General features: G+C 38.5%; 1 protein-coding gene across 1 annotated transcript; it reads right to left on the bottom strand.

Annotated features, from left to right (window-relative positions):
• Positions 1 to 1,723: 1,723 nt before the first annotated feature.
• Positions 1,724 to 7,059, bottom strand: CLEC3A (C-type lectin domain family 3, member A). Its single transcript, XM_010006188.1, has 3 exons — positions 6,878 to 7,059; positions 4,718 to 4,798; positions 1,724 to 2,333 (listed from the first exon to the last, which is right to left on the bottom strand). Exons 1-3 carry the CDS (start codon positions 6,990 to 6,992, stop codon positions 1,942 to 1,944), a joined length of 588 nt encoding a protein of 195 aa, XP_010004490.1. The 5' UTR covers positions 6,993 to 7,059; the 3' UTR covers positions 1,724 to 1,941.
• Positions 7,060 to 12,850: the final 5,791 nt, after the last annotated feature.

The following is a 12,850-nucleotide window of genomic DNA, read 5'->3' as shown; positions in this document are numbered from 1 at the left end:
TGTTTACTTTATGTCCCTTTGTTATTTTCTAATTAAGCATTCTGCTGGGAGTCCTCAAATTGATTTCTGCATGGTGGGTTCTGTCTTTGTGCAGTAAATCACTAATAACCAAATGCTTATTTCTGTTTCTGGTATCTGTGTCCACCAATGGATAAACATCCACTAATAATACCTAAAAATATTTTCAATTCCTGCATATGACTTTAGAAGCTTGGCTGAAATAATTTGAATAAGAGAGAAAGTCATAAACTCTTCAAAGGTAAACAAGTTCTGGAATTTGTGGTGAATTTTCAATTTGACTGTAACTGTAGGGATATGCTGAGATAATGATCTATTTCAGGCAAGTCACAGGCAAAGCCATACAAAATTGCTTCTAATCACATAAAATATAGTTAAAACATATATGGATCCCAACCTTAGCAAAAGTTGGTAGATTTTGAAAGAAAATTGGATATCTTTGGGGTTATTTTCTCCTTTATTTTAACCCAGGAGTTAAGTGAGAGAATTCAGAGTCAGACCTATTTTACAAGTTCATTAACTGTTGAAAAATAAAATTAATTACGACTTATTGCAATTGTATGTTGAACAGTTGCATCTCATACAAAACTTAGGCAAGCAGGGATCCAGATTTTGTTCTGTGGCATATAAGTACATTAATTTAAAAAAAAGTAAGTATAACATATGCAAAGATGGTACCCCTTTTGAATCCTTAGAAGTCCTAAAAAAGAATGGCCTTCACATGCATGCAATGTAGTAAAAAACACTACTACAATGAAGTACCAGTACTTGCAAATTTATTGCATAATTTAAGAAAATCTTACACAACTAAAAGATAAAAAGTAGGAATTAGCCTCCAACAACAATATATTTAAATGAAATTCCATTACACAAAAGAACCTGGTATTTATAGCATGAAAGCAAATCTCTATTGTGAGGTTAAGAACAGCAAAAAATAACCAGAGCATTTCACTTAATTTTCAAATGTCAGGTGTTGAATTGGGAAAATTTGTATGTGGACAAATGAGCCACAGTTTTTCCCCACTCTTTTGTGCCAATCAGGCATGCTGCCTGTCATGAGGAGAAAGGAGAATGAGTGGTGATGTTGTGCCCAGAAAGGGGATCCTTCCTCTTTATTTGTGCTTTCAGGCAGCATTACTGTCTGAATTATAAAGCCTCTTTCTGATCCTGCAGGAGAGAAGGCTTTTGCACATCTTGTAAAGGCATTACATAGCAGAGGTGTGTTTTAGTTCCAGGTTGGTTTCTTCTCTGGGAATGTTCCAAGTGACATGTAGTATTTAACTGTAATTAAGACATTTAGAAGCAAACGTGTTTAGACTTACCCCATTTTCTATCAGTCTATGACTTTTAACACCACATTGTTTAAAAATTAACATCAGATTTTTCTGTTTTATTTGGCTTTCTTGACCCATAGGTAAAACTTTTGGTTCACAGATCCATCCTGTTAAATTCTGTAAGGATGATGACTGTTTTTCACAGGAGCTCATATAATCCCAAAGTCCCTCCTAAGCACTGGAACTGAAAGAATCTCTACAGCTTACATTGGCACATGTCACCCTATAGTAATCCTTTGTAAACTTTCAATAATTTCTCTTGTGTTCTGTCTTCAAGTAAGCACTATCCTACCACGGAGATAAAAGTATAGAAATAGGTGAATTCCAGCAACCTGAACATCAGGCTGAAACAATATGCCAAAATATGATACATTATATATATTCCCGTACATAATAAGAGCAGTCACTAAATATAACATTTTTAGCATCTGAATAGAAAATAAATTAATAGAGAACTTCTGTATCATGGAAGAGTAAGTATAATGCAGGAGATGAAGCCTAAGTCTCTAAGCCCACTGGGAGGGGTTACTAACAAGCAAAACTGCATGTTAATAACCCAAAACATGGTCATGGTCATTTATATATGTCATTATGGGATGAGAAATTCACAAATATACCTTTTGGCAGTACGGCAGACTTCATCCACCCACTTGCCTTGTGAAGACTGAGAAAAAAAGACACAGTTTTCACGCTTTCCCCCATTTGGTTGAGCACGATCCCAGTTGAAGTACTGTAGAGACATTCCATTGACATCAACAAATTTCCCTTCATTTACCATGTCAGTCACACCCAACCAAAACTCAGACACTCTTGGCATACTTTTCTTGCCATAGTCTCGGAGAGTGTTAGTTTCATCATTATTCCTTGGGATAGCCAGTGTCCCTCCCTTTGCTATGCAGTCTTCATTGGCTTCATGAAAATGTTTGGTGACTTCTGATATGAGGTAGCACTTCTTATGAGCCTTTGTCCCACGAAGACAGACTGTGAATAGATATTGGTTTGCATGTTCAGTGTAATCTTGGGCTACAGCTTTAAATAGTGTTCTCCTAAAACCATACTTTTCTAAAAGTATTTTGGGAACTAAGCAAAGTCCCTCAGCGAGTGAAAGGCTCTTGCCTCCACTGAGCAGGCTGGGAAGTTTGATACACTGGCTAAGCCAGTGTTCCTAGCAAACAAACAGGATAGAAAAGTATGATTTTAAATATGTCTTGCTCACTAGAAAAGATTGAAATTCATAATGCAAATCTCTGCCTGGATTATTGATAAAAGTGTATTTCCACCTGCACATTCACTCCTCTAGGTCTGAATTTCTGGTCTTTTCATTGAAGTCTGTCCCTTCAAACAGTAAATTCAAATGAGATAAAGTGACTTAAATCTATAAACATAAAAAGTGTCCTGATCTTGCACAACAATCTGAACCAAATAATCTAAACATTTGCATTTATAAATCTGTTTGCTTTTAGTTTTACTGGAACATAACAGAGACAACTTGCTGTAAAGTCCAAATGTACAAGAACATTATTTTGGCATATGCTCTGTAACTGGAATTGCCTTGTAGAACGGCTGTCAGTTCTTCCAGCCCAAGGTCTGTGTGGGCAGGCTTGCAGGAAGGAAACCTTAAACTTTGCTTTCCAGCTCTCCTTATGCAGATAGGTGAAAAAATGCTTCTCCCAAGAAAAATACTTCCAAGAAGAGAAACTTCCTGGAAGGAGTGTTCCTTCTGAGCTGAGGAAGGCAGCAAAGGCCTTGAATAAACTCCTCAAGCAATTATTTTTAGACTCCTGCATGTGACTATTTCCAGATTATTTTTTATTGCTTGAACTCATCTTGTATATATATTAGAAGTATGCTGTGAAACAATATCAACATCTTCTGTCCTTATGTTTCCTATAAACTGTTTCTAATTCCTGTCATCTGTTCTTGTAAAAAAGTAATTATGTATCTGATCAACAGGATATGGAAATCCACTTTGGACCATATCCTGTATGTCTCAGAGATTTAGCATTTCCAGTTGTAGTATTCATTGCATTCCATAGCTGGATTTTCAGGGTTATAATTTTACATTAGGGCTTATCCTTCAAATTTTATCCTTTCCAACTGCTAATGGACAAAGAAAAGAAATGAACATATTTGCTAGATGTTGAATTTTTTAACAAATTTGTATTAACAGGAAAGATCAGGGAGACCTTATTACTTCAACAATGCTGGAGTTATGTGTCTTGTGAATGTCCTTAAGCTAAAAAAGCAGCTCCGTTTTCAAGTATCATAAAGCCCTTAACAAATGCAGTCAGATCTAGAGGGGTGATAGATCTTTTTTTGCCAAATTTGGAACCCAGTTGAACACTGTGGGTTCTGAATTTCAAATATAGCTCAAAATAAGTTTTGAGGATAGCAAAGCTCCTGACTCTGGTTTAATTCGTAAGCCACTGCATGCTTACTCTCAAGCTCCTTCTGGAAGCAATACAAGGATTACTTTTAAACAAGAGTTCCTTGTCTAGCACAAGCTCCCTCTTTTCAGAAACTTCTGAAGTCTTATAAGAAATTTAAAATAAAAATATTTTTCAAAGCTCAAAAAGCTCTATGTAACCCAAGATGCAAAACAGGACAACCCAGATATTAGCATCCCTAAGGAAAATATGTTGTGTTTCATGTGAATGATGTAATTTCCTCTGTAATGTCCTCTTGTATGTGTTTACATGCCAAGTTTTGTGTCAACAGCTGTGAAAAAGCACAACTGTCTAGTAGGTGCATGTGTAGTTACCCTTCTTATTTTATTTGGAAATTTCCATCTGGCTATTTAAGTACTTACAGGACTTTGCACATTGATACGGGATATTTCTGAACTCTCAGTGGGTATTACTTTGAAGTTTTATGGCAACATTCACATTTGAATGTCACAGACTGCACGCTTCAAAAAGGTTCAGTACTTTTAGCTTCCTCTTGGGGGTATTCTCAGCCTTTTCTTTGAATATTTTTGCCTTGATAGTTAGTCCATGCTCTTATCAAAGCTGAGGACCTAACTCATCGACCATGTAAACTCTCAAACCTACCAACACTCATTGTGTTATCTTTGATTTTACCTAAAATCACAGCTTGGGGTTGTGCATAGCAGAGACAAAAGTTGTTCTTCCTCCAGATTCTTGCTTTTAGTGAAGAATCATCATTTATGTGCCACTAGTTCTGACTTGATTTTACTTGAGGCTTCCTTCAACATTTGTCTCACCATTACAGCTATTTCATACCATACCCTTAAGGAATTGTATTTCTCTGTCACAAATCCCCATAAAAGAGAAGGATGGGAGTGAAGGAGAGAGGAAAGGCAGTGATAACTTTTGGAAGCCATTGACTCATGTAAGCTGCTTTACCTGTCTGAAGTGCTTGAATTTCTTTCAGAGCATTTACTTCTCGCCACAGTTTGTCAATCTGGCTCTTTAGGTCATCTTTTTCTTAAATAAAAGAAACAGATATGCATGCAAAAAAAGATATTTAAAAATCATATGTTAAAAGCTGTTTAAAAATGTAATGAGTTTCTGCATTGATGAGATATGTTTTGATTTCTTTTAAAGATTTTTTTCCTTAATGAAACTATTCATGTAGGGTTCCATTAAAAAACAAGAGAAACACAGCTTTACCTTTTGCCCTTGCAGTTTAAATTTCATTTTCAGTTGAATTGTATTCTAGTAACTCTTTGAAAACCACAGATTGTTGCAATTAATCATTATTTAATATGCCAGTACCTAATTTACAGCTAAATTTGCCTGTTTAGTTTTGAACTTGTACACCATGGTGTGTATATATATGACATACAAGTAATAGCAGGACACAAGTTGTGTTTATTCAAAGAAATGACATTACTGTGAGCATGAAAGTTTTACACAGTGAGGAACAACTAATATAATCTAACTTCAGTGTCTGAATGTACACAGACAAGCTTGTTGAGCTGCAATTTCCCCTCCTCAGGAGGAGTCTTCCTCTCTCCATCAGTACAGAGAGGGTCTGGTGACTTGTGTCACACAAAGTCAATCTGAATCACCATCTTGTAGCACTTAGAAAAGCACCAAGGAGATGTGAGACAAGAAAATAAGCTAATTTGCATGTAAGCCCATGGTCATATCCACTTTTCCATTCTTCTTCTTAATCAGGATAATGCTCCACTGCCATCAAGCAGCTAGCAGGCATCTTTCCATTGCACAAGATAACAATTTAATTGCAGCAGTAACCAGACCTTCCAGAAGCCACAGTAATGAACATGAGGAATAAATAAGCTCTTTCACACATAGCAGAACTAACAAAACCACAGCTCCTACAGATCTGTGTTACATCACCTAATCCTCCAGCTGCACCCCAGAAAGCTCTTCATATTCCCTGCTGCCTGTGGGGATAATCCCAACTGTGCTTTGTAACTCCCTGCTTCCCCAAGGCAGGACTCCCAGTTCCTCAATCCAGGCTTCTCCCTGCCATTCCCAGTAGCCTCTCCATGTCCTCTCAAAAGAGGCAAAAAACAGAACAAGTGGAGCTCCTGGTGCAACTTTTTTGTACAGAGGCACTAATGTGGATTTTTTTAATTTATTTTTTTTTCCCCACACTCATTCTGTATTTCATAAAATATTGGGAAACATCCTTAGGAGCTCTGTTCCTCTGCCAAATTGTTTCATGTTCAAAAGTAGTGGAAGGCTGACAAACAAATGTGCTGGCAAAACAAGCATATAAGCAGCCTGTTCTTAGGACACCAAGCTACAAACTACCAAGATGCAAAAGGAGAAGGAAGTATATGTAACTCTATGGTTCCAGAGCAGTGTAATCATATTGTACAATGGCTTTATCAAACCTGTGTTTTTTTCATTGACTAGGATAGTTCAAATATTTTTCAGAAGTGTAACCTCCATCGTATATACCCTCTCATTAAAAATAAGTCTTTACATTAAGTACACAGACATTTCCAAGCAATAATAATTGTTTTATTTGCTCTGTAAGCTTTGCTCTGGGAATTTATGCTTCATTAGTTTGACTTGCCATTTCACAGCATTTGTAAATGGTAAAGCAATATTCTGCAAATATTGTACAGAAATTCTCTTAAAATTAGGAAACGGTACAAAAATCTGAAGAATAACCCTGGAAGACTGAATATTTTATTCTACTCTTTTCCACCATGTACATGAATGTCCATTCTTCTGATCTTAATCAATATAACTACATAACTAAGAATTATCAGCCAGAATCATCTCTCAACTCTACCTTCAAGTCCTAAATAATGGCAACAGAGATTAACAGACATAACAGAGCAATATATTTACAACTGTTACACAGCACTATTTCCATAAGCCAATCAGCCACTCTATTTTTAGCTTTGCTAAATTTCATAAACATATTTTAAGGATATATAAGAGAGACCCTATAAGCATTAATTTAATGTTAATAATCATTAGTATAATGTTAGTTCCTGGTTCATGCAATGTTATTTAAATACATAGTAAACTTGCATAGTCTTCCGGCTTCTAGCCCTCTTCCCAGTTAAAACCCAGTACCTTTCACTCTACGTTTGCTGTGCTTCCTGGCTTTGAATTTGGAAGCCTGGCTGATGGTCTGATCCAGCAGTAGTATGCTGATGAGTAGAAAAATCCTAAGTCCGGTTTGTGCCATGTCTCATCTGAACAATTTAACAAGAAGCTTCAAAATATTCTCTTTAGCAGCTCTGAGAGCAAGTCACATAGACACATCTCAGTGGTGACTGAGGTCAGTTTTATAAAAGTGCAATGGTAGGGTTGGCTGGACTCCTTGCTTATGACGTGTTTAATACTTAAGCTGGCTGTAGCATAAGGCACCCCCTTGTTCTCATGTCTCATCTGAAATTCCTATTTGCTTTTTTTTGTTCAGCTGGGACAGGTTGCTTTTACAGAGGCTGTACCAGCACTGACCAGTGCCCTGATTGCCACCAGTAAGTAGCATATCTGCTGTTTTAACTTTGCAGCCAAAACATATGCGAAAGCTGATGGATGCTCAAAAACACCTTGTACAATGCCAGCCTCAAGGAGGGGTAGCCAAAAGATTTCTACAACTATAAAAGGCTCACCCAGCACAGCTCTTACCCAAGCTGGCCAAGTCACAATAAGCATCATGATTGTATTTACACTGAAACCAAAAAACACACTCACTCCTGAGTAAATGCAAACCTTGCAGCTACATCCACACACACAGATATACATATACACTAAGATCACATTACGTGAGGAGTGCATTTATTAATTTATGATGAGTTAATAAATACCTAATAGATATGACTGCATTTCTGAGTAAAAACAATCAGCAGGGTCTAGTCAGGGGAACAAGACAATGATACTTTTTCAAAGGTTCCCAAGTCCTGAATATATGGTCAGATGAAGGGATGCTCAAAGCAGGACACTGTCTGGAGAGTTCTCTGCATTTGGTTCACTTTCATTTGCTCTTGGGCTTTGAGTTTTGTGGGGCTGCCTTTTAATTGGGATTGCTATAAGTAGTAGAAACTCACACTGACTTTGGTGGACAAATGATCTGTATTTTATCCCAGTAATATTGGGCCACCAATATAAGTTAATTAAGGGCAGAGAGCTGAATCAATAAATGTCTCGAGTTAGTTTTTCACTTGGTTCCTTCTCAGAGGTTGTGGAATTGCAGCTGATCTTGAATCACTGAAGCTTCTGGCCTGACAAATTAAACCAGGGCTAATTTTGGGTTACCTCAGTAGGGGAGCTGTAAAACCCTGAAGCTGTTTCACATGGAGCTTAGCTGTCCCACAGGCTCTGAGCGAGACAGGACCAGCAACTAGGGTCAGCAAGCGTTTCAGTGTGAGTGTTTCAGGACTAGGTACCTGAATGTATTTGCTCCTGCTCCAAGGAACTTCAGTTTTCTAACACAGACTTTCTTTTCTTTCTGTGAAATAAGTCCAACAGAAAAAGATTTGTACTCTAATGAGACAAGCACACAGCTCATTTGAAATGGAGGTATAAAGAAAGTACAGATTTGTCATTCTGAGAGTTTTTGGCCAAGAGCCTGTGTAAAAACCTGTGCTTTTTGGAGTATGCCGTGTTATGTCCTTTTGAGAACAAACTGAAACTCTGTTTAGAAAGCTTCATCCCCTCATTCAGTAGTCTCTTTGAGCATTTTACCAGTCTGCAAGTAGCTCAGCTGGACTTCACTCCTAAAACCTGAATCACAAAGCTGGCCTTGCAGCTGCTGTGAGACCACAAATGTATAGGGGCTTGTTGCTCTAGAATTTGTCTCGAGTACCTGAGAAACAGGTCTCACACTTACGACTATAGCAACTGAGGAAGCAAGTTTATATTTGTATAAATTGTGTGGGCAGAAGAGCCAGAAAAAAGTCAAAATATGTTGCTGAGAAGATGTGAACTCCCAGTACTACTGTGAGGAAGCAGGAAATGGAACCACATAGAGGCCTAGAGTCTCACTGAATTTAGTACCTGGTCTGTGTATGGTCTTGAAACCAGCATTATATTGTTATCTAAAGTTGTGATTTTCCTTTTATTAGCATAGCTATAGTAATATGATATAGCTCATGGAGTGATAATACAGCCCTATACACCTATATATAAGTGTAATTTATCCTGGGACAAAATATTCCTGTTTCCATGTCAGAATGTGCTAAACAAGTATAACTAGCCTCATACCTTTATAGCTGCATCCAGACTAGCGTAGGGTTGTGCTTTTTATTTACACCAGTATGGTAGAACTTCTGTGTACAGACAAAAACATTGTTTCTCTTGAAGTGCTCAGTTAACTTCAAAGCCCTCTCAAAGTGCTTTGATTGATAAGAAGTATCTTGCCAAAGGCATAGTGGCTGTACTGTGCGGGCATCTGGTTTTATGGCTTCCGTCTCCCCACCCCCCCGTTCAGTTCCCTTCAGACAACTGAGCCTGAGGTTTATTTCAGTCTCTCCACAGAGGCTCTTCAAGGTAAAAAGTCTGTTCCCTTCAGAGACAGTTCTACCTTTATATGCTTCTGTAAACTGGCTCAGAAAAACTGTTCATTCAGTTGTTTTTTCCTCTCCACTCTCAGCCACTGCTGGGTTTGTGGAAAGAACATGCAGTTGGGTACAAAGTATGAGAAGTTGGTGTGAGATGAGGACTGGATGCTGGGATGAGATCATGAAATAGTTCTGGCTGCAAAAGCCATTTCTTGTTGTGTGGAGCAAGATTCTATGAAGGGAGATCATGTCCTTTACTTAAATCCTAAGGTTGCAGAACTACAAATGAAGCAGTATTTGCAAAAGATATCTTTAGAGAAAATGAGCCTTCAGTCTGTTGAAAAGCAAATTGCTTGTATACTGCTAATAGGTTGGCTGTGTATTAGAGATCTGCAATCCCCTCCATGCTTTAGAGCTAATTGTGTTGTGGTGTGTTTGACCAGAAGGGAATCTGATGAGCTGTATCTATTACTGAAACCATAGCAAAGGTTTTTCTTGCAGCATTTCAGTTGTGGACATTTCAGCTCAGCATAAGATTTGGGGGAAAAAAAAGCTTGTATGAGGGTAACTATTTTCCCCTTTTACTCAGAGTATTAAAAGAAAATGAAAACTGATCAGAGCTGTTGTCAAGCTAAGGAATTTCAAGTGAGGCAATCTGAAGAGCCAGTATAGCTAAGAAAAGTAGATGAGACAAAAGTTAGTAACAGATTTATCATCTTCTGTGCATCAGTTTTCACAACTGTCTTGGGGGTAAATGGGATTCACTGGTTGATTTTCATTTGTCTCAATTAAATGTAACCACTTTTGCAAATTCTGCTAGTTATGGCTTATATCATGCTTTAAAATGTTGTATGCTTGGTTTCTTTGGCCTTGCAAAGTCTTTCCTAAGGATTCAAACTCAGTCTACTCAGGTATGAGGTTGGGATTATGGCTGACATCCCAAGACCAAAGTTATTTTGGGGGAATTTGTACAAACTGTGTGTTTAGAAAAGGGAAGGGCTAACCTTAAGGTATGTGAGGTTCTGTGTGAATTATTAATGATATTTTGGGGTTTTGCAATCAGGCAAAGTTTTTTCTGGCCATGGTAATTTCCTCTTTTAAAGAAAATTTTCTGGCTACAAGTGATCTGCTCTATTAGAATTAAAGGAGGTTCCAGGATTATTGCAAAACCAGGCTGCCCACCAGTGAACTGCACTGAAAGTCACCGACTTTGGGAATGAGGAAATTAATATTTTCTTTAGATATGTGATCCTGCTATTCCAAATGCTTGCCTCACCTTGGCACTGTGGCACTGATATTAAGATTGATCAATAAATAGGCTTTTCAAGGTGGTGTTTTTTCAGTTTCAAACGTAGCTGTTATTACCTACAGGTCTGGTTCTTTTCACTTGCCATGCTGTAAATACAGGCTTCAAAACATGAAGAAATTTGACATATGAATAATGTGTACTGAAAAGATGAATCAGAGCAGTGTTTTGAGCTTCTGGAATAAGTGCTTTTTCGATCTGTTATTTGGGGTCTTTGTCACAACAGTATCTCACAGCTCTGGCAAGCAGAGAGGAGGGTAAACAATTTGCAAGAGGCGACTGAAAGACTTGTCTTTACATCTATCATACATAGTTGAGGGAAATATCATTATATTGTCTATGTGACAGAACTATCTCACCTGTACACCTTTCATTGTCTTGTAATGGCAATGAATACAGATTACATGTTGTAAAGCTGAAAAAATACTTCTTATCAAAGACAGAAGAGATTCAGATGACATTCACCAAAATCTACATGAAGCAATGTTAGCAAAGCCATTGCAACCTTTTTTGTTTGGTTTCCTACCCAATGCCACTCTGCACAGATAAAGTGGTCTTCTTCTAAAGGGTCCAGTTATCTCAAAGGAGTGGCACAGTTGCCAAATCCTTTTTAATTCAGGCCTTTAGCTGCAAAAACAAGTAGGTACTGAGTGTTTTGCTGACTGTCATTGCCTATTTCTCTCGGCAGGAAGGATCTCAAAGAAACAGCTATCCATTTGGAGATAAATGTTTGGATGGTTATGTGAAATGGGCAAAAAGAGTAAACCATAATCCCCCTCAAAATGGAGACTTTTGTGCAGATTAGTTGACTGTGTCATCTCTAAAGATAAAGGACTTTAGGAGGAAATTGAAAGCAGTGGCTTTGCAGTCCAGGTGCAACTGGAAGAGTTGAACGGGGTCTTTTAAATTGCTGATCCTGCAGACTTGGCAAAATTTCCATGTTGGGAATTACTGGCAGCAGCTTAACTTGTTTAGCCTTTGGGATGTGTATGAGAACCTTTCTTTCTCTTTTGTAAACAAAAATTAGCTGTTGTGCTAATTTTTCTCCTGTAATGTGTACTGACTTTTTTCCTTCCTGGAAATTACCTGAAAACATCCTGAGCATTCATTTCTCCCTTTAAATATCTTAATTTTTATCAGCACATTCTCCCTAATATGAGATTTTCCAGCTTTACATTAACATGACCTTCATAGGTTCTGCACATCCTTACACATGCCAGACAAAATGATTTGGACAAAGCCTTGTTTTAGACTGTCCAGACAGTCTGAATTGCACATTCACAAGTTCATAGCAGGTTACCAACAGTGCAGCTTTGCATCCTGCCAGAGTGAGGATTATGTTTTGGCTTCTGTAGTTGTTTGTAGGATTTTCCTATACCAGATGGAAAATCAGACTTTCTCAGGAGTGTGATCATGTCTTCCTTTGGCAGCTGCACTTTGCTGAGGACTTGAAGTTTCTGCTCAAGAGCTGGGGCCTTCTGCTTTGCCAGTCCAGAAACTCAAGTACTCATCTCATGCATGACCTTTGAGGTCCCCGGTGCCGTGGCCTTTCTACAGAGGTGCTCTCAGAGACTCTTCCAGTGCTGCAGCCACTGAGGCTGCCCACTGACAAAGAGATGCCTAAGCTGGGAGCTGCCAGCCTGGCTCACGGCAAGAAGCCAAACCACAGCTCTGCAGTTCAAGGCTGTCACAGGACCTGCGAGCAGCTGATCTGCTTTGCCGTGTCTTAGAAGCAGCACTACCCCCATGCCCAGGCATAATCAGCTTGTGCACTAGGCCCCAGGGCTGGAAAACGTGAAATGGTCCAAGTAAAGCACTGTTCTTTAAAATTTAAAATAAGTTTTTAGTTGCCTGGTCAGGAAGGAAAAGTACCACCTACATTTAAATGCTAGGAAGATGTCTGTCTGTCTCTGAATGCAAACTCAAGCAGTGAGAAGTAGAAAGTGACCCTGCTGTGCTGGAGGCTGGGAAAGCAGCAGCTGGGGCAGTGCCTAGCTCCTAGCTAGTCCTAGAACCACACAGCCATCATGAACACTTCTGATCCCATGATAGGATAAAAGTGCAGATCACACATCACTGACTGGATGCTGAGGGTGGAAACAAAAGCAACCTGTATCACTGCAGTTTTCTTTAACAGCCCAATATGTACATTGAGAACAACACATATTTCTGGGAATGCTGCTCTCTTGTGAAAGGTCAGCATTATGACATTCCTTCCCATCATCAGCATTCCTG

The sequence above is a fragment of the Chaetura pelagica genome, unplaced genomic scaffold, assembly GCF_000747805.2.
Source record: "Chaetura pelagica isolate M959 unplaced genomic scaffold, ChaPel_1.0 scaffold139, whole genome shotgun sequence".
In the NCBI taxonomy this organism is placed as follows: Eukaryota; Metazoa; Chordata; class Aves; order Apodiformes; family Apodidae; genus Chaetura; species Chaetura pelagica.
The sequence above is the reverse complement of the archived record's forward strand: the minus strand, read 5'-3'. Positions and strand labels throughout refer to the sequence as shown.

What these genes read in the sequence shown, in the direction of transcription:
- CLEC3A (XM_010006188.1), bottom strand. Translation starts at nt 6,992, where the DNA reads ATGGCACAAACCGGACTTAGGATTTTTCTACTCATCAGCATACTACTG. An exon ending in CAGCAAACGTAGAGTGAAAG is followed by an intron (nt 4,799 to 6,877) that starts GTACTGGGTTTT and finishes CTTTTATTTAAG; the next exon opens with AAAAAGATGACCTAAAGAGC. An exon ending in AATTCAAGCACTTCAGACAG is followed by an intron (nt 2,334 to 4,717) that starts GTAAAGCAGCTT and finishes ATCTATTCACAG; the next exon opens with TCTGTCTTCGTGGGACAAAG.